This window comes from Brachypodium distachyon, chromosome 5 (assembly GCF_000005505.3).
Source record: "Brachypodium distachyon strain Bd21 chromosome 5, Brachypodium_distachyon_v3.0, whole genome shotgun sequence".
Taxonomy (NCBI): Eukaryota; Viridiplantae; Streptophyta; class Magnoliopsida; order Poales; family Poaceae; genus Brachypodium; species Brachypodium distachyon.
In genome coordinates, this window is record NC_016135.3 from 27,001,152 (window position 1) to 27,028,315 (window position 27,164).

General features: G+C 46.5%; 7 protein-coding genes across 11 annotated transcripts; 4 read left to right on the forward strand and 3 right to left on the reverse strand.

Annotated features, from left to right (window-relative positions):
* The first annotated feature begins 613 nt into the window (after nt 1–613).
* LOC100830883 (O-fucosyltransferase 1) lies at nt 614–5,455 on the forward strand. 3 transcript variants are annotated; one of them, XM_024456141.1, is made up of 8 exons: nt 614–830; nt 1,762–1,843; nt 1,951–2,027; nt 2,255–2,343; nt 2,584–2,707; nt 2,831–3,114; nt 3,543–3,672; nt 4,680–5,455. In XM_024456141.1, the coding sequence occupies exons 1-8, from the start codon at nt 723–725 to the stop codon at nt 5,250–5,252; spliced, it is 1,467 nt and encodes a 488-aa protein (XP_024311909.1). In that variant the 5' UTR covers nt 614–722; the 3' UTR covers nt 5,253–5,455. The 3 variants fall into 3 exon arrangements, with proteins under 3 accessions (XP_024311909.1, XP_024311910.1, XP_014751113.1); XM_024456142.1 differs by having other exon boundaries at nt 641–830; nt 1,748–1,843; XM_014895627.2 differs by having other exon boundaries at nt 641–830; nt 1,757–1,843.
* A 502-nt stretch (nt 5,456–5,957) lies between these two features.
* LOC112269228 lies at nt 5,958–8,743 on the forward strand. Of its 3 annotated transcripts, XM_024455458.1 has the most exons (3): nt 5,977–6,800; nt 8,167–8,211; nt 8,338–8,743. In XM_024455458.1, the coding sequence occupies exons 1-3, from the start codon at nt 6,783–6,785 to the stop codon at nt 8,614–8,616; spliced, it is 342 nt and encodes a 113-aa protein (XP_024311226.1). In that variant the 5' UTR covers nt 5,977–6,782; the 3' UTR covers nt 8,617–8,743. The 3 variants fall into 3 exon arrangements, 1 of the variants encoding a protein (XP_024311226.1); XR_002960740.1 differs by having other exon boundaries at nt 5,958–6,800; nt 7,250–8,743; XR_002960741.1 differs by lacking the exon at nt 8,167–8,211 and having other exon boundaries at nt 5,960–6,800.
* Nucleotides 8,744–8,915: 172 nt separating this feature from the next.
* Nucleotides 8,916–10,026, reverse strand: LOC100836608 (ethylene-responsive transcription factor 7). The gene has a single exon (XM_003580733.4). The coding sequence runs from the start codon at nt 9,745–9,747 to the stop codon at nt 9,184–9,186; it is 564 nt and encodes a 187-aa protein (XP_003580781.1). The 5' UTR covers nt 9,748–10,026; the 3' UTR covers nt 8,916–9,183.
* A 1,342-nt stretch (nt 10,027–11,368) lies between these two features.
* Nucleotides 11,369–15,732, forward strand: LOC100831192 (EH domain-containing protein 1). The gene is made up of 15 exons (XM_024456362.1): nt 11,369–11,730; nt 11,844–11,923; nt 12,204–12,272; nt 12,381–12,438; nt 12,536–12,585; nt 12,704–12,743; nt 12,850–12,911; nt 13,002–13,115; nt 13,563–13,665; nt 13,787–13,836; nt 13,948–14,076; nt 14,168–14,419; nt 14,779–14,858; nt 14,984–15,110; nt 15,193–15,732. The coding sequence occupies exons 1-15, from the start codon at nt 11,466–11,468 to the stop codon at nt 15,520–15,522; spliced, it is 1,809 nt and encodes a 602-aa protein (XP_024312130.1). The 5' UTR covers nt 11,369–11,465; the 3' UTR covers nt 15,523–15,732.
* Nucleotides 15,733–15,875: 143 nt separating this feature from the next.
* LOC100837226 lies at nt 15,876–17,296 on the forward strand. Its single transcript, XM_003580735.4, has one exon. The coding sequence runs from the start codon at nt 16,332–16,334 to the stop codon at nt 16,998–17,000; it is 669 nt and encodes a 222-aa protein (XP_003580783.1). The 5' UTR covers nt 15,876–16,331; the 3' UTR covers nt 17,001–17,296.
* A 3,182-nt stretch (nt 17,297–20,478) lies between these two features.
* On the reverse strand, nt 20,479–22,999 carry LOC100836922 (probable carboxylesterase Os04g0669500). Its single transcript, XM_003580734.4, has 6 exons — nt 22,625–22,999; nt 22,489–22,541; nt 22,269–22,392; nt 22,051–22,172; nt 20,832–20,939; nt 20,479–20,710 (listed from the first exon to the last, which is right to left on the reverse strand). The coding sequence occupies exons 1-6, from the start codon at nt 22,905–22,907 to the stop codon at nt 20,609–20,611; spliced, it is 792 nt and encodes a 263-aa protein (XP_003580782.1). The 5' UTR covers nt 22,908–22,999; the 3' UTR covers nt 20,479–20,608.
* A 304-nt stretch (nt 23,000–23,303) lies between these two features.
* LOC100831492 (probable carboxylesterase Os04g0669600) lies at nt 23,304–25,562 on the reverse strand. The gene is made up of 6 exons (XM_003579409.4): nt 25,225–25,562; nt 25,041–25,093; nt 24,151–24,274; nt 23,949–24,070; nt 23,734–23,841; nt 23,304–23,623 (listed from the first exon to the last, which is right to left on the reverse strand). The coding sequence occupies exons 1-6, from the start codon at nt 25,418–25,420 to the stop codon at nt 23,483–23,485; spliced, it is 744 nt and encodes a 247-aa protein (XP_003579457.1). The 5' UTR covers nt 25,421–25,562; the 3' UTR covers nt 23,304–23,482.
* Between the last annotated feature and the right edge of the window lie 1,602 nt (nt 25,563–27,164).

Below are 27,164 nucleotides of genomic sequence, written 5' to 3' on the forward strand. Positions count from 1 at the left end.
ATGTAGTTTGATTTATTTATTTTTATCAAAACTGGCTAAATCATGAAGAAAAAGAATAACAAGCGGCATTTCTTACAAAACCAGTCATGACCAAAAACTTATCTTCGTTTCTACAAGAACAAATATTTTTGACTCGTTTCCGTTGCAAATCTAGTACTCCCTCTGAAAATTGTCTTATAACTTTGCACTAAATTAAAAACACTTTGGAGTATGATTTTCTTGCCGAGGTAAGCCAAATCAAAACAAAATATACACAATATGGCGGGTCACCATCAGCTCGGCCCACTCTCTACCAGATACGGGAACCCGTGCTCAGGCCTCAGGGTTACCATCATCGAACGTGCATTCATGAACTGCTGCTGATCTTCTTCCCTGCTTCACGCCGCCGTCGACGACATCCAAGCAGAACTCCGCCGCGGTGGCCGGCTTGTCGGACCTACCGCGCGTGGCCGAGGAAGACGGACACGTGGCCTTTGCTGGCCTCGCATGCAGGGCCCGTTGGGGTACACCTTGATGCGGGCCTCCCCGCGTCCATCCGGCACATAAGGCCCACTCCTCACGATTTGTTCAGGCCCACAAGTCCCACCGATACGCAACCCTATTTTCCAGCGGCGGTAATTCCTTTCCGCCCCCATTCTAATTCCTTTTCGTGTTTATACTCCGTATTTTTCATCGTGGTCTACTTTGTGCTCGCAGGGGCCTCAGGAGTCATCAGGAGCGAGATGTTACTGCGCCGGCTGTTGCTAGCCGTAGCGGCGCTGGTTACTGGCACCATCTGGCTCTGGTCCTCCTCCTCTGTCGTCCTCTTCGGCGGCACCTACAGGATCCAGGTGTGTCCGTCCACCTCTCCCACGCCTGTTTCTACAGCGATTTCGTTGTGCTGTTTGTCCTGCTTCGCGATTTCGTTCTGCTTGGCTTTTTAGGGAAGGCCAATAACAATGTCACGAGACTCTCGACATCTCTGCCCCTCTGAGCGTCGAGAAACGCAATCGGCGTCCAGTTCACGCCGCCACCGGCATGCTCCGTGTCCCACCTTGCCGAATAGATAGTTCCGGCACATCGTGCTGGATTCCCAAGTGAAAGGAATCGAGCCAGGTCTCCCCCAATCGCCGGCGCAGTCGTCGCCTCCGGCGCCGAGCCGGCACGGTGTCGATCTCCTCCTATGCTCCGTCCTGGTCCGCTCCTCCTGCTCTATATTCGTCCCGAGGTGTATCTGAAGCTGTAGCGCGCTGCTCTTGAAGGCCGGCGTGTGGCTGAGCTGCTCCCGACGTCGACCGTGCACCGCCGCCGCCATGGGCCATCCTTATCGGTTTTGTTGTCAAACCGTCTAAACCGAGCTACCCGCAAAAAAAAACCGAGCTATCAGTGCTATTAGTGAACCGCCACCACAATAGCGGTCGTTAAGTGAAACCCTAACCACTAATGTGGTTGATCTTTTTATAATTTACTCAAATAATTATGCTATCCCAGTGTTTTTTTGCGGATAAAATTGAAAGTCGGTGACTTTTTTGCAACGATGCTCCGAATTGTGGTGTTTTTTTCTTGTAATTTTCTCTATTTAATGGACAAGGAATAATCTTAAATAGAAATGCCACAATTTTCTTAGATAACTTTTTGGTGCATCGCTTATATTTTCAATTTCAATTCATTTGACCTACAGATTGAGTTGTGCTAAATGTATGGAATTGAACTGTATATACAATGCTTATTTGAATTTTTACCAAATTGTATCTTATACTGACATCAGTGCTACTAGTCAAGGATTTTGTTGTAAATGAGCTGTGGAGGACTGCAGATTCAAATGGCTGGAGAGCATCTTCTGCACCACGCACCTATTGGCCTCGTAAGTTTCTCTCTGTATCCTCCCAAAACCAGAAGTTACTGGTCCAGTCTTATGCCATTCTGTGTGATGGCCAAATGAAATCCTGAAATCGATCTCTCTACTTGCAGCCCCACCAACTGAATCTGAGAGCAGTGGGTACTTGCGTGTCCGGTACAATGGTGGCTTGACCCAACAATGCAGCGCAGTATGATTAATATACTCCAATCCATATTAGTTGTCGAAATATTACATGTATCTAGACGCTTTTTAGACATAGATACATCCATATTTTGGCAAATTTGAGACAATTAATATGGATCAGAGGGAGTAAGAAACTTTGTCTCTGAAGTAGCATAGTTCATCATGCAAGTTTTATGTATTCATGGCAACGTACCTGAGAGATTTAAGACTAGTGCTGTGTTGATTTTGTAGATATGTAATGCTGTTGTTGTGGCACGAATCATGAATGCTACACTAGTGCTGCCAGAGTTAGACACAAATTCATTCTGGCATGATGAGAGGTACGTAATTCTGCAATGCCTATCATGCAGGAAGATCATTGCATGCAAAGTTACCAACAACCATGTGTTCTTTATGATTGCTTCTGTCTGAGCAGTATTTTCACTTTGTTTTCCTCTTTTTCTGTTTTTTATTTATTTTCGTTTGTCTTCTTTGTTGGTTCTTGTGAGTTTCATCTCTATCCTACCCCAACTTGGTGGGACTAAAAGGCTTTGTTGTTGATGATGTATTTATGGGACCAGTGGTTTTGTAAATATATATGATGTTCCGCACTTCATCCAGACATTGAAATATGACGTTCGAATTGTTACGAGCGTTCCAAAAATTACTGCACCGGGAAAGACCAAGAAGCTCAGAGCATATAAGGTGAACATACTTAGAGCACAGTAGCACTCTAAATTTAGCTATAATAAAGTCTCTTTCTCTATCTTTGCAAAGTCAAATTTTTCTAGATATTCTATACTTATGGAATTCCTTTTGTCCTTACAGATTGATCCACCTAGAGATGCACCAGTTACTTGGTACAGAACAACTGCTCTGGAGATGATAAGGAAATATGGTGCGATATATTTAACTCCATTTTCACACCGATTGGCCGAAGAAATTGATGATCCAGAGCTCCAGAGATTGAGATGCAGGGTTAATTATCACGCGCTACAATTTAAGTCAAATATCAGGAAAACAAGCAGTGCTATAGTGAATAAGCTCCGTTCAGAAGGCCATTTCATGTCAGTTCATCTTCGGTTTGAGCTGGATATGATTGCATATGCTGGGTAGGATTTCGATCAAACCACAGTGAATGATTGCTTAATTCTGGAGTGTGTCCATTGATGGAGAAGCCTATCCCTGGATTATTTTTCTCTGTAGTATGCTTAGGAAAGTGCCTACCCCAACTCGTCTGAGACTAAAAGGCTTGCTGTTGTTGTAGACTTACGGAAGTCTTGGCCCTTACGTGGAACTCTAACATTTATTCATTCATAGATATCAAATTATTAAGATAAAATCACAATGGCCATTTCAGTCCTTGATACTGAAATTTTAGGATATCCTCTTGTTTAATTCATTAATTTTGACTATTGTTGATAACTTATACATGAAAATCTGTTATATACAGTGGTTATTACTTGCATGTCTTGCCATGTAATTTTGTATTTGTGTTGCTAGACATGAACATACCTTACTTCCGAAATGAAAACTGCAGGTGCATCGACATATTCACACCTAAAGAACAGAAAATCCTGTTGAAGTATCGGGAAGAACATTTTCCAAAAAAGCCCCTTGTCTACAGGGAAAGAAGGCTCATTGGAAAGTGCCCTTTAACTCCAGAAGAGGTACTGATTCTTCTCATATAATCTAATTGTGTGCCGAAAGTAAAAGTTAATTACTCTGGATGGGTGTAAAAATTTAGGCTCAGTACCTATCTAGTCAGGTAAGCGCATGCTAGTGCATTTTTTTGCCGCGTAGCTTCATGGGTACGTTTTTGTATTTATATTGCATTTTCAATTTATAAGTGACCAACAATGGGTTGCAAAATACCTACTATAATAAAAGTCGTGGGATTGGCACTCCCTTCGTGATCGGCCTCCTTTTCGCTTATCGCTGACTGAGGCGTGTGTGCGCCACAACTTATTTTCGCCCTTGTTGACTTGGTCTCTTTGATATATGTTGATGATATTAATGAAAAGTGCACTTGGGTGGTGGTATGGTTAGAATATATTTTTAAAATATCTTCACAACCATACTTCATGTTATATGACTTTCTATTACATGTATCTAGACGCTTTTTAGGCATAGATACATCCATACTTGGACAAATTTGAGTCACTTAATATGAGACGGAGGGAGTATTATATGCATGCCAAGTTTCAAGTTCAAACTCAATTTGGATTAGCTGAATTTGTCATTTTTGTATACATAAATTCAGATTGCTTTTGAACTTGACATGGATATATATCACAGTATAAGTATGGATGTGCCAAACTTAAATTTGTTTAAGCTTCGAAGTATGCTTTTGTAATGGTGCTTCCAAACTTGCAAAATATTAATGAAACCTACAGAAAAAATATTAAATATGAGAGTCCTGTTGAACCACAAAACCAGAGCACCAGAGAACTTTGGCCCTCGGACTAAGCCATACATTTTTTTACCCAGACATGGCAATGTTTAGTTTGAGGTCCACAATAGACCTTGTTCCTTCAAATATTATTTATTTAAAGCACAAAAATGTGGGACGACAGTATATGAAAAAATAAATATCATGGCCATCATAACTGACTTTTCGGTTGAATAATTATTTCCATAAATAACTTAAAAATGGTTTATTTATATTGCTTTGCAGGTCGGTCTTATTATACGTGCTATGGGATTCGATAACACAACACGGATTTACCTTGCTTCCGGCAAGCTGTTTGGTGGGAAACGCTTCTTGAAGCCATTCAAGGCTATGTTCCCACGTCTAGAAAACCATAGTATGGTTGGAAGTGGAGAGCTGGAAGAAAATACCCGAGGGCTAGCGGGGTCAGCAGTTGACTACATGGTCTGTCTCCTGTCGGACGTTTTTATGCCCACATATGATGGCCCGAGCAACTTCGCAAACAATCTCATGGGTCATCGCCTATACTCTGGTTTCCGAACCACAATCACACCAAACAGGAAAGCCCTTGCTCCGATATTTATGGACATGGAGGAAGGGCGTGCATCTGGATATGAGGAGAGGATCAGGCAGGTCATGTTCAACACCCATTTTGGCGCCCCCCACAAGCGCATCCATCCAGAGTCTTTCTACACAAACCCATGGCCAGAGTGCTTCTGCCAGATGAAAGCTAGGAACCATGCTGACCGGTGCCCACACAACAATGTAAATGATGTCCTTGAAAGTCAGTTCCAGAATAAAGAAGATATAGTTAGCTAACATTGATTGAGAATTGACATCTTACACTGGCTGGTGTAGGTCTCCTTTTTACCTTGAAGCAACTTCGGTTGTTTCTGTTTGGTAAAAAAAAAATCTTCGGTTGTTTTTGCCTTTTTTTTCTTTCTTTCTTTGCTCCCTCACCCCCTTTTCCCCCTTGTAATTGTTATCGTGGTATATATTGTTGGAGCCTCTCCTCTCCTGTAGTTTTCAGTCAAAAAAATGCAGAGCTAAAATTAATTCCTGGCAATGATAATAACTCTAGACAATTGAGAAAATACACACTGTAAAATGAAAATAAAAAACACATATAGCTATAGATAAAAGGAACCAATCATGTACTCCTACTCCTCCATTTCTTAAAGATTGGCATATTAGTTTTCATTAAGACAAGACTTTGATCACAAATTACTATGTCAATGTATGATTTATATGACATGAAATTAGTATTGTTAGATTCGTTTTCAAAAGTACTTCATGGTACTTATGGTTTCATGTCATATAAACCACACTTCAACATAGTAATTTGTGGTCAAAGATTTGTTTTAATGATAGCTAATATGCCATTCTTTAAGAAACGAAGGGAGTATATGACAACATATCACTTTTACACGCTGGGGTCTTGATGATTACTCCAAATACACCGAGCCACCCAAGCCATGCCATCTTCCAGCCTACAAGCCTATGTTGCACCGAGCCAGCCCAGGCGACAAAAGGATAATGCGGTGGACGTTGACAAACTTGGTCGCACGGTCCAGTGGTTCGACTCCCGTCGAGATGCCTCGGCTGCACAGAATTAATCGTTGCTATGATCCCGGAAAGATAAACTCTGTACAATGGAGCTTTAACATGAAAAAAAATGCTGATTGATGACGACATATGATTTCTTCAGAACTTCTGTAATAGAAAATTTTTTTTTGAGAAAAATTCTGTTCCAGCAGTATGTTATGATGGACTTGTTTTTGTGACACTAGTTTTTCCTCGTAATTCAATTGATTTTATTTGTATAATATGATACCAAGAGTAAAAATAATGGCAAGACAAAGAAAAGGAGTACAAGAAACAAAGATGCCTCCAGATCAGTGGGGCCGGTGCCTCCAGCTAAATAAATAAGCCCCAAATGAATCAGATACTGTATCATCAGCGCGGCCGGTGCATTGACGGAGTCCGGCGAGACGCGCCTGGTGTGCTCCTACTCGGCGGTTTTCCACGGGTTCGCCGCCCGTCTCACCGAAGCCGAGCTCGCGGCGGTGGCGAAGCTGCCGGGCTTCGTGCGCGCGCTCCCTGACGGCAAGCGGTAGCTCCTCACCACGCGCACGCCGTCGTTCCTCGGGCTCGTCAGGGATGAGCACGAGTTCTGGAGCGACGCCGGCCCGGCCCTGGGGGGGTGCAGGCGGTGCAGCCGCACCGGGCCACAAAATCGAATGGGCCCCCAACACCTAGGGCCTCTGCTGTCCTCAGTCCAGCTGTATCGCCTAATCGTCGGGCCTGTAAGCAGGCTGTAAATTGCAACTGCATCGCCGCCGCTGGACGATGGGAGTACGGCACAAGGTGTGTTCTTACTCAGCCATCTTTGATTTTTAATTACTTATGCTAGTTTTCAGTTTGTGAATTTACGTAGTCTCGTTAAATTTCACAACTATGAATCCATCGTCATCAAAAACAATTTGGCAACTTTTTGCATTGAAAAGAAATTGATAGATGAAATTGATACTCATAGCATCATCAAGGACTTTGCATCGAGAAATATTACTCCCTCGGTAGGTGACTCAAATTTGTCTACCCAAGAAGCGTCTAGATACATGTAATATTTCGTCACTTAATATGGGACGGAGGGAGTAGAACTGTAGAAGAAATTTTGAAGGTAATATATATATATATATATATATATATATATATATATATATATATAGTTTTTGATATATAAATTTTCATTCACCATTGGTGAAAGTTTATATATACATAAATTAATTTTATTATCATACATATATATTAATAAGGGCCCCGAGTACACGGCCTCTGAAATCTCAAGATCGGGCAAAGTTCGGCGGTGGAGTCATCATTGGCATCTTGGACCCGGGGATCTCGGCGACGCACGTCTCCTTCGGCAAGGATGGTGTCCCGAACAAGGACGGAGCCAGAATTTAAGATTGGAAGGGACAAATGGAATAAGTTTAAGATTGGAGGGGGCATGAATGCTACTCCCTCCGGCCGGAATTACCTGTCGAAATATTACATGTATTTAGACGTTTTTTACATGTAGATATATTTGTATTGGGGCAAATCTGAGACAAGTAATACTGATAGGAGGGAATAGTATTTTTCTATTTTTTTCTAAATATATCACTACTTTTGCATTAAAATAAAAATTGTTGGGGGGGGGGGGGTGCACGCCCCCCTACACCCCCCTTGTCTCCGTCCCTGGTCTCGGACAGGAGACACCCAGTGCACTCGCAAGCTTTTTGGCTTCAAGTCCTTTGTTGAAGCTGATTTCGGCGTAGACGGCGACCCAATAGGCCACGGCATGCACATCGCTGGCATCGCCGCGGGCAACTTCGTCGAAGGTGCGTCGCTCCCGGGCAGATTGGGCTCCGGCACGGTCGCGGGGATCGCTCCCCTGGCGCACATCGCTATGTACAAAGTACAAACATCAGATACCAATCTGACAGCCGTTTAGAGACGCATTGTTACAACGTACATTGCTCTAGTTCTTATTCTATCTAGATCATGATGGCCTGCGTTGCCGCGCCCATCATTTTTGACATTGCAATGACAGAAAGAACATAAATCTCCACGGATGTTGTGGCCTCAGCTAACATGTTGTAGTGGTATAGCAAGTGTTATAGGAAATAAAAGCACTGCGTATCGTGAGTTCCCATCCAATCAGTTATCACTTATCAGAGGCCCTTATGTGCAGATACTCCTCTCATCCCTGATGCAATTTCGATTATTCTCAAGTACGGTAAGAAATAATGTATGATGAAAAAATATACATTGGTTATGCAACATCTTACGTTTCATATCAATTTTAGGACCACGTCTTGCATTTTGCACCAGTTTTATGGCCACGTCTTGTGTTTCGCACCAGGGCCTGGAGCTGGTCATCCTGGACGTGGCCGGGAAGCGGGCCGTGTTCCGCGGCCCACTGGAGTTGGGGCAGACGTTGGCCGACCATGGCCGCAGCAAAGGCTTCGTCCAGTTCGTCCAGAGGAGGGATCTCGAGAAGTCCGGATGCGTGATGGATGGCGATGGCCGCAGTTTCGATGTCCGGTGCACGCTCCGCGGACATCGGGGTGGTCACCAGGTCGCTCAGGCGCAGCCGCCGCCGCGCCAGTACAGGAGTAGCGTGTGCTTCTTTAGACTTTAGTTGTATACTCATTGTCTATTTTTTTTCTGATTCTCTCCAACCGATGGAAATTACTGTCTACGAGTATCGAGCTACGGATGGAGAATATATACAGTAGTACGTACGTACAAGATGGTTTGATTTTGAATTTTGAGAGCTTGCAATGTTTATCTTGAACTAGTAGCTGTACTTGGTGGCAGCAAAAGAGAAGAGAGTGTTGACGTCGGCACTGCTGAATTCGGTTTGAATGAATACGAAAGAAAGGAAGATGCAGTAATCACAGTGCCAAATGCCAGGCATCTCGAACCATCACCAAGAAATCACCAAGAAAAATTTAAGCCATATCTTTCGTATTTCTCGCTCGTGGTTCATAAACTTGAATGGGGGCAGGAAGATGTATATCCAAGAGGGCGTGCAAAGAGCAAAAACGAGCTCTTGAAAACTGCACAATTTGGCGCAAATCCTAGCCCTCAATTGCCATTCTTGTTGCGTACTAAAAGAATAGTGCAGTACAATCGCTCTTGAACAACACAAGCATTACTGCTAGTGCAGTATCTAATCAGAAGAGAGAAAGCCCGGCGGATCGCGTCAGAGCCTGAGCTCCGTGCAGAAATCGTGGTCCGGCAGCGGCGGGAGGTTGAGGTCGAGCAGCGCGCGGGGCCGGACGCCGCCGCCGGACGCGGCCTCGTCCTCGCCGCCGTCGTCCACGACGGAGGCCGACGACGCGCAGTCGCTCTGGCACCCGGCCGGCTCCGGCGCACGCGGCACCGGCACCACCACCCGCCTCGATTTCCCCGCCGCTCGAGGGCCGCTGAAGGACTCGACCGTGGAGCTGCTGCTGCACGCGGGCCCAGCCCCCGCCGCCGCCGCTCGTACGTACTCGGCGCCGCCATGGAGATGGAGGGAGGCGGGGGGGAAGTTGGTCATGGCGAGCGGGCCGCGGAGCGCGCGCGCGGCGGCGTCGTATGCGCGCGCGGCGGCCTCCGCGGAGGCGAAGGTGCCGAGCCACACCCGCGCCCGCTTGGCCGGGTCCCGGATCTCCGCCGCGAACCTCCCCCACGGCCGCTTCCTCACCCCTCTGTACCTCGGTTCCAGCCCCGCCATCGCCGCCGCCGCGTCGCACATCGCGGCATCACTCGTATCATTCCTCATCAGCTCCAAAAGCTTCGTCGAGATCGAGAGAGATATAGAGAGAGTTGCCGCCGGTGCTTTAATCTGAGCTGAGACGAGCGCGAGGGGATTCCTGGCGTGCGGGTGGACTGAGCTACGGGGAGGGGGTAGAAGAAGGAGGGCTGGAGGAGGCGACGCGGAGAGAACGAGAGATGGATAGCTTTGGGCGGCCGCTTCCTTCTTCCCACCTTCCCCCGACGCTTCTTCTTTCTCGTCCGGTCTCGGCCGAGTTTACTCGATTTGTTCCCGCGTCGAGGTGCGTGGTACTACGGGGAAAGCGATAAACACGTTTCGCTTGTGCGGCGACTAGGACAGTAGGACGACGGGTCTGCTGGGGAGACGGTGACGTGGAACGAGCTCCTGCCGCACTAGCTAGTGGCGAGGCGCGATCCAAAGGAGGAGATTGGTCCGGAGATTTGGACAGTGGACTCTGATGCTACGCAGCGAAGGACTGCTATATACGGTAGCGAGATAACTTCGGCTCAGTAATTCGGTGCAGGTACTGTAATACTTTGTTACCACGATATCAACAAATTGAAAGTTTAGATGTCAACAGATTGTGTACTATACTTCTTTAACAAACCACATGTTACCATGGACCCTTTTTAATCTGACTGCTAATATTTTAGGAAAAAGATGTATTGGTTGGTTCAAGGCGAGAGTTGCTAGGAGGAGAGAGTGGCCTTAGATATTGAAATTTCAGGAAAAAAATATTCGAGGAGTGCTATTTCAGGAATTTGGGGATTGACCTTGTAAGCTAAAAGCAAGGAAATACATCTTCTACATATTTGACAATGAGGTAGGAACGCATGTAAATCGATAAAAATGATCTCCTTTTGAAAGCTCGGTCTTATATGGTACATCTTTAACCAAATCTAGCCCATTTGCTCAACGTTGCCCGTTGTATAGGTTAACATCGAGGATATTACACTGTGGTCCATAAACTCGGCAGCGATGTTCAGTTTCATCAATTAACTTGAAAACTTTTCAAATGACTCACTAAACTTGACAATTTTTTTCATTTTAATCCAAATGATTAGATTTGGATGAAATTTGATGATGCAGACATGTGACGTTGATCTGACCGTTCGATTATCCTCCGCCGAACCCATCGATGGTGCCATTCAGGCTGGGGCCGAAGGAGTTCGTTTTTGTCGACGACACTTGACCAGCCGTCTCGGAAACAAGAAAACGGCTGCGAACCGTGAAACTGTCACATCCCACGGGAATCCGCTCACTAGTCAGCGGCTGCAACTAGCCTGCGCGCACTGCCACCCGAAGATAGAAGGGAAACGGCGACGCGTCGGCAGTCGGCACGCAGTCGCGCCGCCCGAGAGGCCGAGAGAGAGAGCGCCCACCACCCTTCTTCTTCACGCGCTTTTTGACGCGACGGAGACAGATGCATCGGAGTGCGCAGCCCGTCGTCGGGTTCCCCGCCGCCTTTGACCGACCGCGCCCACCCCGGGCGCACGCGTGCCTTTGGGCCTTCCACGGGCTTCTGGGCCGGCCGGCGCTGCAGAGGAAAAAAAAAAAGAGACGCAGAGCTGTTTACTTTCTCGCTCCGGCCTGCTAGGCAGGTCCGGGCAAGCCCAAAGGCCCGGGAAGAGAACGATGGCCGGGTCGCCGATCGCCGCCCCGGTCGCTGGGGCACCGCCGCATTTGCCGCGGTCGATCGGGCCCTTGAAGTGAACCCGTTCCCCATGCGCGCGCGCGGGGGCGTCTTCCTCCTTCCTCCTCGTCTCTTCTCTCCAGCCGTTCGTTCGCTCGGCCTCTCTCCCCAACCGGGCCGAGGGGAGAAGGAAGGTGACCCTGACCGGGGCCGGGGGGAGGGAAGGATTGTTCGGGATCCCGGGAATCAATCAATGGCGTCGTCGGCGTCGGCGTCGGCGAACTCGTCGCCCGTCAGGTGGGGCCTCAAGGAGCAGCGCAGCGTCTACCTCCGCTGGTTCTACATCGCCGACGACGGTGGGCTTCCTTCCCTCCCCCACATTCGATTTCTCTCACCACTCGATCGATCGACCAATGTCGCTGAGTTTTGGTGCTGCTGTTGTTTTGGCGTGGGCTCGATCGATCCGAAGACGGGGACGGGCGCGTGACGGGGAAAGACGCGCTCAAGTTCTTCGCCATGTCCAACCTCGCCAGGGACGAGCTCAAGCAGGTCAGTCAGTCTCGATCGCCGCCTCTCCCGGCTCCATTATTCTTGATGCAAATTACAAATCGCCACTGCACTACCGAATGATCCGCCATTCCGCATCCAATATATTCCATCCGAGGAAACGGGTTACATTCATTTTGAGGATCTCTACGAGGCCTCTCGCGCATGCAGTAACATTCGTGCACGTCCTTCCGCCGAGTTCTCATCTTCGCGGAGACGAAATCTGTATATACTCCGTACATCTTTTACCCCCACACTTAATTTTATCTTCTCTGGATTCAAGGTTTGGGCAATCGCTGATTCCAAACGTCAGGGCTACCTTGGATTCGCGGAATTCATGGCTGCCATGCAGGTTTGTCCATGACAATATGACACCACTAGTGTGCTTCTATTTGATTTCTGCATATGTGGATCTGCTGTTGCGACTCATCGTACGTTGAAACCTGACGGGAATTCGCAGCTGGTTTCTCTGGCACAAGCAGGGCAGGAGATCAGTAAAGACACCATTGCACACGCAGGTAGTTTTCATACAGATTTACTAGTCAATTTTAATGGAATTTTCTCTGAGGAAAGGAAACTACTGGCTGACGTACTGTTTCCTTTAACTAACTTCAGATTTGGATAACCTACAGCCTCCGACAATGGAAGGTCTGGATAAAAAACTAGTATGTCTGCATTGATCTTTCAGTTCCATTTGCATCAGAAAATGCTGCTGTAAGATAACAGAGCCTTAATTATTTCACTTCTTCATGTTTTTTTTCCTTCTCTTTTCAATTCTGGTAGAAAAAGAAGTCTGCAAACAGGAGCAGCTCCGACATTACTGGTATGAGATGAGGTTCTACTCTGGTACACTACGTAAGGGGAGACCCCGAGCATTTTTTCCATTGTCTGTTGGCTATTTCTGATTGCAATTCTTCTTGATCATGCAGCATACCATCCAACCGAGTCACCTTTGTCATCTAGCTGGTTTAACTCTAAGTCGGGAAAGAAGGTACATCAGCCAGTTGTTGTTCAGATTGTTTGCATATTTGTTATGTCTTGAAGTCTTGCATAGGAGTAACAAATGATTTGCATTTTGCAGATTACTTTGAAATCAGTTACTTCAATTATTGATGGACTAAAGAAATCATACATAGAGAAGTTGAGGCCTTTAGAAAAAACTTATCAGTATAATGACTTTGTTTCACCTTTGCTGGTAAGTCTTCGCGTATTCTTCTTCGCGCTGGTACTGGTTCTCTGCTGAGCTACGTTTGGTTTAATGTACTGTTCTATGCTCTTCAGAACTCTATAACCAAAGCAAGCATTTCTCCCCAAATAAGCTCCCAAAATGAGGACATGGGTAAAAAATTTATGTTAAACTAACAGAAGAGTGCCAACAGATGGTGCCAGATAATAAATAAGCAAAACTCATTCGCTTTGTGCAGATGTCAAAGGATGGTTCCTCTCAGATAATTACTCTTGTGCTATTAAAAGAAGCAGTGATTTCAAAAAATGTTGCTTGAATTGTTCATTTCTACACTTTATTGTGAAACTAGCATAGCTAAATTACAAATGATGTCTATCATGTTACTCCGAATTTTACATGCTTGACTTTACCATAATAGTTTCCGTGTCATATTTTCCCAAGCTATCTTATCTGTAGACTAGCAGCGATTTCGATGCGAAGCCAATGATCATGCTATTGGGTCAATATTCCACGGGAAAAACCACATTCGTAAAACATTTACTAAAGACAAGTTATCCAGGTAAGCAAAGATGGGTTGTTGTTCCTTCCCTTTCCCCTATTTGTTAGCTAGTATTTGAGAATCTTTCTTTTGCATCTCGTCCTTTCTTGACTATTGTTTAATAGTGATATTATTCCTGTAGGAGCTCATATTGGACCAGAGCCCACAACCGACAGATTTGTTGTCATAACTGTAAGTTCTCCATGAAGATGTTCCCTTGCCTAACTTTTGCTAGTGCTAGTTCAGATTCAGTACATATCTTTGCACTCCCAGTTTGATGATACAATTTTCCCACCACCACAGTCTGGACCAGATGAGAGATGCATTCCTGGGAACACAATTGCGGTTCAAGCTGACATGCCATACAGTGGGCTATCAGCGTTTGGAACCGCGTTTTTATCGAAGTTTGAGTGTTCTCAGATGCCTCACCAAGTATATTCTCTCCTGCAATGAGTATTTTATACCACTTTTTTTCGTATTTTGGGGAAAGTAACTAAGACTCGGCTCGCTTTTGTCTGTCAAGTTACTGGAGCACATAACCTTTGTGGACACTCCTGGAGTTCTATCAGGGGAGAAGCAGAGAACGCAGCGCAGCTACGATTTCACTGGAGTCACGTCATGGTTCGCAGCCAAGTGTGACCTGATCCTTCTCCTGTTTGATCCACATAAGCTCGACATCAGCGACGAGTTCAAGCGGGTGATTGGGTCGCTAAAAGGGAACGATGACAAAATACGCATAGTTCTCAACAAGGCAGACCAAGTTGACGCACAACAGGTGAATGTGCCATTCCTTTTCTTGAGTGAGCCCTTGATGTGTGAGCATATTCCTTTTTTTTCTCAAGGTGCAACATATTCCATTTCCATCCTTTATTCCCGAACCAACTATATTTGTCTGAAGTTTTCATATCTCAAGTGGGAGCATACATGAAATATCTAAGTTGATTGATTGAAAGCAACCGAAATCTCAACCGAACCCAATTAATTATGCACACATCTTATACGCACATCTGCTCTCTTTTTCCTCCCGTATCTCAAGTGGTAGCAAATGGAATATATATATATAGCTTATGCTGATCGAAAGCAACACTAGATCATAACAATGGCTAGTTTTGGGTTGAATGTTTATTTTTGCAGCTGATGAGAGTCTACGGAGCACTGTTATGGTCGCTTGGGAAAGTCCTCAACACACCTGAAGTCATGCGCGTCTACATAGGGTACAGCGTCAACGCATCATCGATCAATCCGACTCGCTAACTTAACAATGCAGCATTGTCAGCGACGACGACGATGACAATAACAACACTTGATTAAACCGGAGTATGTTATCTTATCTTTGCAGGTCGTTCAACGACAAGCCGATCAGGGAGACGGCGGCCGGGCCACTGGGCATGGAGCTGTTCGAGCGAGAGCAGGAGGACCTGATGTCGGACCTCAACGACATCCCAAAGAAGGCATGCGACCGCCGGGTAATAACATACAGAAAGATCATTCTAACTTGTTCGTCGTAAAGTCAAACTTCCTAAAATTTGACGAAACTCGTATCTCTAGATCAATGAGTTTGTGAAGCGGGCTCGGTCGGCGAAGGTGCATGCGTACATAATCGGGCACCTGAAGAAGGAGATGCCGGCGCTGATGGGGAAAGGCAAGGCGCAGCAGCGGCTGCTGGAGACGCTGGAGGAGCAGTTCGACAAGGTGCAGAAGGAGATGCGGCTGCCGGCGGGGGATTTTCCCAGCGTCGAGGAGTACCGGGACACGTTGAGCGCGTGCAACTTCGACCGTTTCGAGAGGCTCCGGCCCAAGATGCTCCAGGCCGTCGACGACATGCTCGCCTACGACATCCCCGATCTCCTCAAGCAGTTCAGGAACCCCTACGACTGAGGTTGATGATTCTCCGAGAAAAATTCCTGCGTTTCGTTTCTACTACTCCAGGATTCTGAATTTTTGCCCTGGGATGACTTATTACAGGAGTGATACATAGAGCTTCAGGTAGTGAGTGAGATGTAAGAAGTAGTAGGTGGAGACCTGACCGTTTGGTCTGCGTACACGACTGCCTTTGCACCGTGGAACGTCTTACGTTTTACTTGGTCAGAACAGGAGACTTTTTCGGTGTTGCCGGCTGTCGCGAGTCGCGTTTTCGCATTCCGTCCGTGACCATACGACACAACAACCCTGAAGTACTAGTAGTACACAAAACCAAACCCGGATTGGACTAGGAAACGAGGAGACTGTGAGGTGAGATGCTACGTCTACGGTAGCCCAATGAGATTGATTCCCCGTTTCTCGTCCTTCTCTCCTCTCATCAGAATTTCTGAGCAATAATAGGGTGGCCTTCGCCTTCGCTCCCCAGGGGGTCCTCACACCAAACCCTTCATTCCTTCCCCATCCTTGGCTTGAGTCGAGCCTCCAAGAAGCCAAGAAGGGGAGCAAGAAGCGAGAGGCCGGAGAGAGCTGCGGGGAAGCTATCATCCTGCTGAGGTTGGGGACGAACAGCAACGTCTCAGCCGACGACGACGACGACACCACCTACCCCCCACCAACCGAACCCTCCTTCCTTCCCTGGGAGCTGAGGTGAGCGGGCCTTTTGGTCGAGCAGTAGGTGGGCACCTAACCCAGCCAGCGAGCGGGCAAGTACAAGTGAGTTTTTGTTTGAGTGAGTGAGGCCGGCCGGCGGCGGGACTGGAGGGAGGATGAAGAAGCTGTACCAGCCGGGGAAGGGCCGGAGGGTGCACCCGGCGCCCGTGCCGGCTGGGGATGTGGCGCTGGCGGCGCTGCTGCCCGCGGCCGTGATGGCGCTGGCGGCGGCGCTCACGGCGGAGGAGCAGGAGGTGCTGGCGTACCTGCTGTCCGGGAGCTGTATCGGCGGCGCGCGGCGCAGCAGCAGAAGGCAGCACGGCCCGCACCCGCCGGAGATGGGCTGCGGCTGCTTCGGCTGCTACAAGAGCTTCTGGGCCCGCTGGGACGCGTCCCCCAACCGCCACCTCATCCACCGCATCATCGACGCCGTCGAAGAAGGGTCCAGCGCCGCCAACGGAGGAGGAGGAGCTGGTGCTTCTGGGCCCGCGCGCCGCAACCACCGCCGCCGCCGCCGTGGCCGCGGGCGAGGCGCTGCCGCTGGCGAGGAAGACGGCCCCGCGGAGGCTGACGTCAGCGTGGCCCGCCACCATGGCTGCGCCTCTGACGGCGGCGACTACGAAGGGGACGAGGACGACGAGGCGGACAGCGTCTATGGCGACGAGGGCGAGGGGACCGACGACAGCGACTGCGCCGGCTCTCCCGCCGCCGGGAACGCCGAGAAGAGCACGGTGGGGAAGCTGGTGCGCTTCATCGGCGAGAAGGTGTGGGGCGCCTGGACCTGAGCTAAGCTCAGCATCTTCAGCTGCTGCTGCTCGCTTGTTCTTGTAGATTAGGGGATGGGGAGGAAGGAGACCACCAAGAAGGTCAGGTCAAGGTACTGCTAGTTGTTTTGATGATCAAAGAGCATCTCTGCTCTAATGCTTCTTTTGATTTCTCTTGCACTCTGATGAGCAATCTGAGGTTTGGAGGAGGGGTTAAGATGTTGTAATCCAATCAAAAAACCCTTCCTTTCACCCTCTCATGTACCATATTTTTGCTCCTTTGGTTCAACAAGAAACTCCTTTCAAGTGAACAAGATTGTTCCCGTTTCTTCCTGAGACCGATATTATCAGTTTCTTTTTTGCTCCTAGCTATGCAACTGTGGACTGTCGATTGATTGCTGCTACTTACTACTAGGAGGATCAAGGTTTAACTCAGGTTTAAAGCGCAAGAAATGTTTGCAATTGGAGGTGGCATCGAGTTAGTACGTTCATTGCTTCTCTGTTAAGGAAAAGCATCCGTGCAAAGCATTTCTCTAACATCTCGTTAATAAGCTTGTCCCCTGCATGGCTGTACTAGTGCGCTTTGTTCATCCTCCCTGAACAATGGAAATATGGAACCATCAAGCATGTGTCGATTGATTTAGTACTGAGTTCTGGACACCTATAAAGTTTCAGAATAAACAAGAATTAAGCATATAATCATCATCAACTACTAGAACGTGGGAAAAGGATTGCCGGTACAAATTTGACCCGAAAAGGGCAAGTTCCCGTGCCGCTTCTGTCTAATCTTCACGACCTCTTTTCGAAATGTGCCTTTTCCTCGAGCCCCTTTGTTTTGTTTGGTTTCCAGTTGTGCGTGCCATTGGACGCGGCGAAATGATCAATAGATACTTCCTTCCTTCCTTTTTGCACCGGCACTGCACTTGTACTCCTACCGAAAAATAATCCGAGGAGAAAGGAGAAATGCTACTGGGTTGGAATTGCAAAGCGAAACAAAGTTAAAGTTAAGCCGTTAGCAAATGAAGTTCGTTTCACTTTCACTCTCGACTCGGCGACGACGTGTACTCCACAAGATTAGCTCCTTGGTTCAGTACAAGTGTAGTACAACTAGATGCAAAGTTTACTGCACTTTAATTTCCCATTGGCCAAGCCAAGCCAAGGGCCAGAAACTACGGCCTCTGTCTCGCTTTGCAAGCAAAGGTCACTGTAGCCGGTAAGAATCAATGGCTTGATGGTTTGCTCCAGGACGACGATGGAGCAGTTGCCTGCCTGCCAGACACGGAATTTATGGTCACATTTATTTACAGTGCCCTTGCTGCTGCCTGCACTAGTGCACTGCATTTGCATCCCGCTGCCTTTGCCCTTTGCCTTGCGTGGTTTCACTTCACTCTCTGCTCGGTGCTCCAATCCAAGGTACGGAGAGTGCTGCAGCAGGAGTACGTACTTGTACTACGGGTGGCCACAGAAGGCAGCAGCAACAATGACAATGAAGAGAGCATCAGAAATGGGGATTAATGGAGGAGTAATAAGTTTCAGAAAGGAGAAAGGCAATAAAAGCTTTGAGTAGTAGAGCACCAGCTTTGTTTTTTGAGTTCGTTTCTTTTTAGGAAGAAAGCTCGGAAGCTGCAAAAGGCGAAGAGGAATGAGGGGGCTTTATTATGAGGACGCCTTCGAACGTCGCCAGGGCAATCAGTACGGCACTCTTGTACGTCTGTGCCTCCATATTATTGCAGCTCCATTTCTTTTACCCATCCGTTTCTTTCGACGATTTTGCGATTTCATACAGAGTATATATAATCTCTTTATTATTGATTCCGAGGAGATTTGAAGAGCAAAGCTCTCGTACTACTGAACATCGCAATCGCTCTGGCTCCGGTACTGGGTGCCGTGGTACGATAGCATGGGGCAGGTTAATTTTTCCTTTTCTTTTTTCGTGATCCGTCGCTCTCGAGCTATGCGCTGTTTGAGGTCAGTGTGCTAGTCAGCAGCGACAGCGACAGTGTACGCTGTGCTGTGTGTTGTGCGCCGTGAAATGCCCATGGAAGTGTAAAAATGAGCCGTGACAGATGCCCAAAAATGCTTTTTAGAAGAACAGATTTACATCATGTCTGCTAGCCAAAGGAGTTGTAGAGAAGAAACTTAGGAACAGAAGTACTCCGTAGTATGTCGAGCGAAGCGAGCCTCTCCAAAATCGTAAGATGTGTCTTGGACAAGAAAGATTGATTCCTGTTCTTGCCTAGGATTCGTTCTTCATTTTTACACATCGTAAAACATACAGGTTTATAGGTTTTGTCTCTTGGGCAGGACCACCAGAGAAGCCAAAAAGAACGAGTAGCATTCGAACACAGGCCTTGGGGGACGGTGCAGATCGACAGGGCCACCGGGACTGACGGCGGCGAGCACGAGGCGCGGGAATGAGGACTTTTGCCTTTGTTCTCTTCGATACGAGTATCCCCGAACGGGAAAACACAGATGCGTTTCTACCGCTGCTCTATTTTCCTGACAGCCGTTTTCTACTGCTAGTACTGGTAACTCTACTGCCAGTGAGTTCAAAAAAAAAAAAACTCTACTGCCAGTGGTACCATTCGCTGGTCAGTCCCCAGTCCTCCTCCTCTCTGGTTTGTTTCCGTGCAAGCGTTGGCCTCCTTTTATTGGCTTTATTAATCTTTGATAAGGTCTTTTAGGGGCACAAATGTCGCCGGCTGCTGGAACCGGTGGCCTAACGCGACAAGAGAGAATCAACGTGACAACACGCCAACTTGGCACGTACCCAAGAGTACAAACTGAGGGCACTGATGTTACCACTAGTACAATTCTTCCGGAAACCCCTGTAAAAGAATTTTCGCTCTAGAGTTACCGAGAGGAGCTGAGCTGAGTACCTCGTTAGCCTTGAAACGGTCAGTGGTCAGCAGGACGAACCGATCAGAAACTGCGACTCCTTTTGGTGCGATAAACCTGTGGACCGGTCTCCGTGTAGCTTTCGGAAGGACTCGATGTTGGATTTTCGTATGGAAAGCGAAATGCCTGAGAGGCTGCTGCACGTAGCAAAAGCACAACCTTTGGGTCATCGCTCACCGGAGCCCTTTCAAAGATTTTGTCAAACAAAGACGCGTCCAAAGATGCAAAGGAACATGGAGATGGAGTCCTCTCATCTTCTTCTTTTTTTGGTGTCCAGAAAAGACATCTTTTTATTATTATTATTAGAAAGCAATATCCAGAAAGGACATGACGCTCGGTGTATCCAATGTCGGCAAAGAATCCCAGTATCTTTGCTAAACTAAAATAGTACCACCACATGTTCTGTATACTTCTGTAACGTGGTTACAACGCATGACGCTGATATTTGGTTTGAAAGAATATACTATATGGAACGGAGCTAGATATGGAAAGCCCGCGATGGACTGTATCGATAGGTACTTGGGCAGAATCTATTGGAGAGGACAACTATTTCGGTTCCTCGATGCTATTTAGGTGCAACGGATCACCTAGAAACATACAATAAATAAGTAGGCACATTGATCAACACTTCGATTATCTTAAATTCATCAGTACCGAATACAACTTGTTTGTGTGTTATGACTGCATTTTGACAGTAGTGGGGAGGTAATCGTGGCCCAAAAGAAAGAATGTTAACTTTCCTTATCCTGGGAGGCGTTTAGATGACCCTTGATCCAAGACTCGAGAGCGCTTAGCTCTTCCTTCGCAATCGAGTGACCAAGATCTGGATATGCCTGACAAAAATGTACATGACAATCTGATCAGTTTAGAGTTTCGAAGAAATTGAAGGTTCATAAAAAGCATGGAATGAAGTTTTGTCTGGAGACGGGAGATAAAAGAAAATGATGGAAATACCTTAAATTCACAACTAACCCCTGCACTTTGCAAAAATGGCGGGCCAGCTTGACCAGCTTCAAATAATACCACTCTGTCAGCCATTCCATGTGACCACATGATAGGTGTCTGAAAAGTTCCAAGAATAAACTTCAGTTGAATGAAACAAATGCTCTTATAAAGAGTTCGAATTTACATTCCAACTTCTATCCATATAGCAAAGGGTTCATCTACCATTTTTCAAACTTCACTAATTTATTGAGGTAAGTGCTTTCTTTCAATGCTTTTATTAAGCAATTTTGCAGGGTTTTCCATCCATATATTTCAGTATAGAAAAGTCAATGCTATATGATATCAGTCCCAAGACTATTAGCACTGCTCAATGTAATAGTTTAAGTCAGACATCATATCATTGTGAAGGTTTAAGGGAACATCTCAAATTGCTGATGGCATTCTTCAAGGCTACGTTATGATGTTATCATCATTGCTGTGTAAAATAACATCCTAGTTGACTGATTAAAGTACGAAAGTAGATATGCAATATAATTATCATTAAACAGTTTCCTGTCTAATCTGGTGATAACATAACATAACCCACTTGACCAATCCTAGTATCTCCTAAGTCCAAAGGTCTTCTTCATCGATTTAAATATACTGGCAGCTAAATTTTTATGTAAGGTTGGACATGATAGGAATACTTGAATATTATGTACTTATGAGGCAAAACTGAATATTAAGTTTCAAGTACCTAGGAAACCCTGAAGCTCAGATTGAGTGAATTACTTTTGACAATATTCAGGTCAGCAAGAGTTTTTTTCAGCTGCTACCATAGGAACTAGTTCAATCCAACGTATTAACTGCCAAAACACTAGCACCACAATTCAGTTGTTGAGTACGCTCATGTTTTCGTCAAAAAAATGGGTGCTCATGTTGATCAGAAACTATTGCAATAATTACATGGTTTGGTTTCAGGTGTATCAGTAACCTGACCCAAATTGAAAAAATCTTTAAATGGTGGATCCTGGGTATGGCCATACCAGCTTAGGGAGTTTCAGGAGTGTTAGAGCGCATCAGAACAGTTACTTTCTAACTCAAAGATAAGGTACTTAGGACATAAACATCACCAGCCACGTCTTCTGCTGACTTGCCATTCAATTTTTACCAACCTATCCATCACTCACACCTTGTGACTATGTGTTAAACCATAAAGAAGACATAAAGGGATGACAGTGTCACATACCTTCCTCGCTTCGGGAGAAATCCTCTCAATGACTGACGAACCGAAAGGCACCCAGCCACTGAACACGGCGCCACCACCTAGCGTCTTCGGATAGAGCAAAACGCTAGCTAATGTCAGTGCACCTGCCGATCAACAACAGACAATCAAAATACTAATTAGTGCACGCCAAAAAAATTTACCCGCTTCGGAATACGTTTGATCCAGTGCATCAGTCCTACCTCCTTGACTGAACCCACAAACAAATATGTTGTCAGGATGGATCCCGCCGGCTACCTCCCTGTCGATCATGGCGTGCACATTTTCCACAGCCTTAAGAACACCACTCTCGTCTTGCGGCGAACCCTACTCGTTACAGATTTGAGCCAGATCAGTCTCTACACTTACAATTACAGCTATTTGCCTCGTCTTGCTTATACAAGTGTGGAAGAGTGAACTCACAGGGCTCATGGGTAGCTCATGAATATCGAACCATGACGGCATCACGGCGCCTTCTGCAAAGATGGAAAACCCCAAATTAGGTGACGTTGATTTGGTGAGGCTGTAATGGCGGGAGGGACGAGGAGGGCGTGCGTACGGTTGCAGGAAACGGGGGAGTTGGGCGCGGAGGGGAACGCCCACTTGGTGAGGCGGAACTCCGGCGCGGAGAAGAAGGTGCGGATGGGCTCGTTGGCGGGGCCGGAGTCGCCGAGGCCGTGCAGCCACAGCACGAAGCTCCGGTTGCGGGCCGCCATGGGACCCGGAACGAGCTGGTCGGGGAGGCCTGGCTGCTGCGCGCGGCGGCGGAGGGTGGCGGCGAGCAGGGAGGCCGCGGCGATGGCGGCGGCGAGGGAGAAGAGGACGCGGACCAGGCTACTCATGGGTCATGGGCCGAGCCGGGCCGGGCCGAAGTTGTACTGCTCTCAGTGGAGCGCTGGTTTGCTGCGTTTTCTTCCAGTTTTGAGTTTTCACGTCTTGATCTTGTAAACCATAATAATAAGGGAGAAATTTTAGCCATAAATTAGGGCCAAATTGCTCCGTACGATGACAAAGATAACTTGAGCTGGAAACAATATACTCCCTCCGTCCCATGTTAAGTGACTGTCTATTAAGTACATGTATCTAGACGTTTTTTAAATATAGATACATTCATATTTGGACAAATTTGAGTGACTTAACATGCTACGGAGGGAGTAGATGAGCCACCACTACCAGCCAGGTCCCAGGGCCCACTCGTCAGCCTCACATGATAGTTGATCAAAGCATCAGTGAGGATGAGAACAAGTTGTCAGGGCACATGAATTGAGATAGCAGTCAACTACTAGTATCATAAACTTTTCATTGGATCACACATTCAAGGCCAGATAAACTGCAATTTTCAGACAGTGATGTGGCACCTACAGTGGTACTGTTTTTTAATCAGAAATCAAGGAACATCATCAGTAATGGCAATCAGTTAGTGGAGATCCTCTTGGTGAGACGACAATGACGGACAGGCGACTTCAGCTCCTTGGGAGATCCCTAGACGATCCAATACCCATTGTCGGAAATACTGGAGCTCTTCATCCACCAGTGAGTGTCCAAGAGTAGGATAAGTCTGGTAACATGTTCATGGAAAAAAGGGAGGAAGAGAAATATAGTCAGAGAACGTTGAGAAAAAAGGGAGAGTACATTGGTGACGATTTCTCAAGTATGTTTTTCCACCACCTTGAACTCGCAGGTCATGCCAAGCTCTTGGAGAAATGCACACCCAGCGTGCCCGGCTTCGAACAACACCAACCCGTCTGCCATCCCGTGGAACCATAACACTGGTGTCTACAGTGTTTTCAAGAAAACAGGGTTTACTCAACGCAATTGAAAGAGTATGCAGTTGCGAAAATAGTAGTACGAGAGTTTAACTGTATTCGCTAGGTTGTGGTTACCTTTCTGGCTTCAGGGGATACCCTTTCAGCGAAGGATTTCCTTAGAGGAACTGAACCACTGAAAACAGCACACCCACCTAAAGTTTTTGGGTAGAGCAGAACACTTGCTATGGCCAAAGCACCTGCGAAAGGGAAAGGGAAATGGAAATCACAATTCTGACAGTACTGTCTGAAACAAAGAAATACAGTTTCAGTGCTTCACCTCCTTGGCTTAATCCAGAAACGAATATGTTCGTAGGACTCGTCCCAGCAGCCACTTCTTTGTTTAGCATTTCGTGCACATGCTCGACGGCCTGAAGGACTTCTTTTTCATCTCTGACAGTGCTCTGAGAAACAAAGTGGATGAATCAAAGTGGATAATGCTATAGTAGCAAAAGAGATTAATCTATCTGTTCTTCAGCCGAGTGTGTGGTCGAACACCAGAAGTAGAACATTAGAACAACACTCCACTCTATTCAGTTGATGCCCTTGAATGGTCATAAAGATTCCAAGGAAAACATAGGCTTAATCTGGCACAATTGGTTGCAATATGACCACGTGCTCAAAGACTTAATATGCAGTTTAAAATGCTTGAGGAAATGATGGCATGTTGTTCTAAAGTAACAGACTAACGGTGCAACAGATACCACACCTTAAAGTGTTTTATCTGTTATTCTCAAAAAGGATATTTACTTTGTGATAGCCCTTTAAGTTCAGGTGCAAATAGCACAACCAGTTTTAATTTCGAAGGGCCAGAGGCCGAAAATTTATTAGAAGGAAGAAGAGAAGTTACAGGGGTATACAGGCGAGGGGGAAAAACACCACAGGTCTGCGCCACATTCACAGGCAACAGCTACTACACGGCTCTACCTCTCAGGCAACCTCCCAGGCAGCCAGTTTTAATTTACTGATTATTTACTGAAAGAAGCACTGTGAGAAACGAAGCCTTGAAGATAGCTTGATTTCTGCAACATGCATACTCCGCAAACTGAAGCCTCTGTAAATAGACTAGCCAATTTGTCTAGTAATAATGCAGGCTGCTTTGCTGCCTATACAATAAACTTAACAATGAAGCAAAATGATTATAGCTGGGGTAATTGGGCAGGGAATTACAGCGGTTATGGGAACCTCCGAGATGCCAAACCAAGCAGTGATCATCTCACCACCTGCAACAACAACAATATAGCAATCAGATCGAGCAACGGTATGAGTCTTGGAGAGGATCGAAGATGTTTTATCCCCCCTGAATCGTTAAGAGCAGAGACACTTGGGAGTTGGGGCACCGGCAAGCGCGTACCGTAGCAGGCGATGGGGGCATTTGGGGCGGTAGGGAAGGAGAGGCGGAGGGCGGATGCGAGCTCCGGGGCGGCGGAGAAGTAGGGCTCGACCTGCGCGCGGCTTTCCTCGCCCGTCTGGGCAGAGCCGTGCAGCCACAGCACGAGCCCTCCCGCTGGCGCCGCCGGGGACGAAGACGAGGCCGAGGGAGGCGCCATCCGGCCGGACACGTGGAATTAACTACCGGCGAAGGGCCGGCCGCGGCGATCACTCCGTCGGCGTGTGTCGCTCTGGAACCGTTTCCTGAGCAGCGCACGCAACACCTGCTGCGCCTCCGTTTCTCGAGAAAATCGACATAACACCGCTATGTACTATGCAAAAGTTATGACGCCAAAATATCACTAAAAAAACAAGACTCTTAAAAATACTACCAAATGAGCAATTGCCGTGTGGCTCCAGCCAAGGCCTCAATTGCCATCCTCGCATGATGCAATCTTACTAATTTTTTGTAACAAAGGGATGTGCTAAAACAATTCATAAATATTTTCAGGGGGCAAAGAATTGCGGATAAGTGCTAAACAATTCATAAATATTTCTAGGGAGTAGCAGCAGTAACTTTTACATCGCCATCTCCATCCAAATGAGCTAAAGACAAAATGAACATAAACGTGCACACTTCACGTAAAATGGGATAGGAATGAAGCTAGTTTTCTGGAGTATGTAGGATCTTTTCACCACTTCAGGCTTAAGGAAGTGCCAATTGAAGGATATTTTTTCCTAGTCAGACCTGAAAACATTGGCAAATATGTATCAGTTCATGAACAATAATATACAAATAAAGACGGTCTGAAGCATAAACATGTATTGGGGGATTCTTACATTAATCAAAATCTCTAAAACTAAGTGTGAAAACAAGATGTACACTCCATCTTTGCTACAGACAGAAGTCACAGGGTCCTACTCAGTTAATGTGGGTGCCACACCCACACAATGGCAAAGAACAACGGAGTACATGGAAGTCCCAAATTAATTTTAGAGAAATATGTAAACAAACTTCACGGTACTTTGAACTCTAAGTCTTGCAGACTTTCATATGCCACATTTATAAAGCCATCCGTAAATGATTGAAGATGTCAAGCATGTCATGTATGTACACTGACACTATGTCACTATCTGACGTTCATTGTTTTCATCTCTTTACCATTTAACACGGTAAATCGTCTTCATTTCTCAGCCTTCCATTCCAAGTATTGAAAGGACATTTCGATCGTTAATAAGTTTTGGTGTTAATGACAACATGACATGTGAACTAACCGTATACTAAGTGTTTTCAGAAGTTACATAGAATCAAGCGAAGTGGTTCGTTGCCCTCATAAAATACTAAATTAGTGGATCCATCCGAGTAATAATGTTCGTAGAATTTGTCCTTTCTCATGATTATTCCAATGAAAAATGGTTGCAGACCACGTAGGACACAAGTCAGCACGGAGGACCAATGTTTCCATGGGTACACCTTTAAAACTTTCACGTGAATTATTAGCATTTATGCATATTAACTCATCAAATCTAAAGCAAAGGAGCACAAAAAATATAACATTCAATCCTGTTGTAAAAAAATAACATTTCAATCCTGGATTTTTTTTTCTATTTCCATAAATTTTCCAACACCGCGAATTAAACATCTTCTCTGCTAAGATGACGGTCACATAGCAACATCCATTACTGCGTGGATCATCGAGCATATATCATCTCTAGAAAAATCTGAAGCCGCAGCAACACTTTCTCCTCCTCGGAGCAACAACAACCCCACCACGGCCTCCCCTCCCACGCTCGCCGGAAGAAACCCATCGCTCGCAGTACTCCAGCTCGTAGGGCGCCAGCTCACTGCGTGGAAGCCTTGGGGTACAGCAGCACGCTCGCGATACTCAACGCGCCTGCCAAATACTCGTTGTTGCACTGTTG

Bases quoted from the DNA above. Each gene is read 5' to 3' on its own strand.
- LOC100830883 (XM_024456141.1), top strand. From the start codon at position 723: ATGTTACTGCGCCGGCTGTTGCTAGCCGTAGCGGCGCTGGTTACTGGC. The intron at 831-1,761 runs GTGTGTCCGTCC...CTACTAGTCAAG, and splicing joins GCGGCACCTACAGGATCCAG to GATTTTGTTGTAAATGAGCT. The intron at 2,028-2,254 runs GTATGATTAATA...TTGATTTTGTAG, and splicing joins TGACCCAACAATGCAGCGCA to ATATGTAATGCTGTTGTTGT.
- LOC112269228 (XM_024455458.1), top strand. The intron at 8,212-8,337 runs GTAAGAAATAAT...GTTTCGCACCAG, and splicing joins TTCGATTATTCTCAAGTACG to GGCCTGGAGCTGGTCATCCT.
- LOC100836608 (XM_003580733.4), bottom strand. From the start codon at position 9,747: ATGAGGAATGATACGAGTGATGCCGCGATGTGCGACGCGGCGGCGGCG.
- LOC100831192 (XM_024456362.1), top strand. From the start codon at position 11,466: ATGCGCGCGCGCGGGGGCGTCTTCCTCCTTCCTCCTCGTCTCTTCTCT. The intron at 11,924-12,203 runs GTCAGTCAGTCT...TCTGGATTCAAG, and splicing joins CCAGGGACGAGCTCAAGCAG to GTTTGGGCAATCGCTGATTC. The intron at 12,439-12,535 runs GTAGTTTTCATA...AACTAACTTCAG, and splicing joins AGACACCATTGCACACGCAG to ATTTGGATAACCTACAGCCT.
- LOC100837226 (XM_003580735.4), top strand. From the start codon at position 16,332: ATGAAGAAGCTGTACCAGCCGGGGAAGGGCCGGAGGGTGCACCCGGCG.
- LOC100836922 (XM_003580734.4), bottom strand. From the start codon at position 22,907: ATGAGTAGCCTGGTCCGCGTCCTCTTCTCCCTCGCCGCCGCCATCGCC. The intron at 22,393-22,488 runs GTGAGTTCACTC...TGTAACGAGTAG, and splicing joins ATGAGCTACCCATGAGCCCT to GGTTCGCCGCAAGACGAGAG. The intron at 22,173-22,268 runs GTAGGACTGATG...GTTGATCGGCAG, and splicing joins TTGTGGGTTCAGTCAAGGAG to GTGCACTGACATTAGCTAGC.
- LOC100831492 (XM_003579409.4), bottom strand. From the start codon at position 25,420: ATGGCGCCTCCCTCGGCCTCGTCTTCGTCCCCGGCGGCGCCAGCGGGA. The intron at 25,094-25,224 runs GTACGCGCTTGC...TTGTTGTTGCAG, and splicing joins TGCCCCCATCGCCTGCTACG to GTGGTGAGATGATCACTGCT. The intron at 23,842-23,948 runs GTAACCACAACC...AAAACACTGTAG, and splicing joins TATCCCCTGAAGCCAGAAAG to ACACCAGTGTTATGGTTCCA.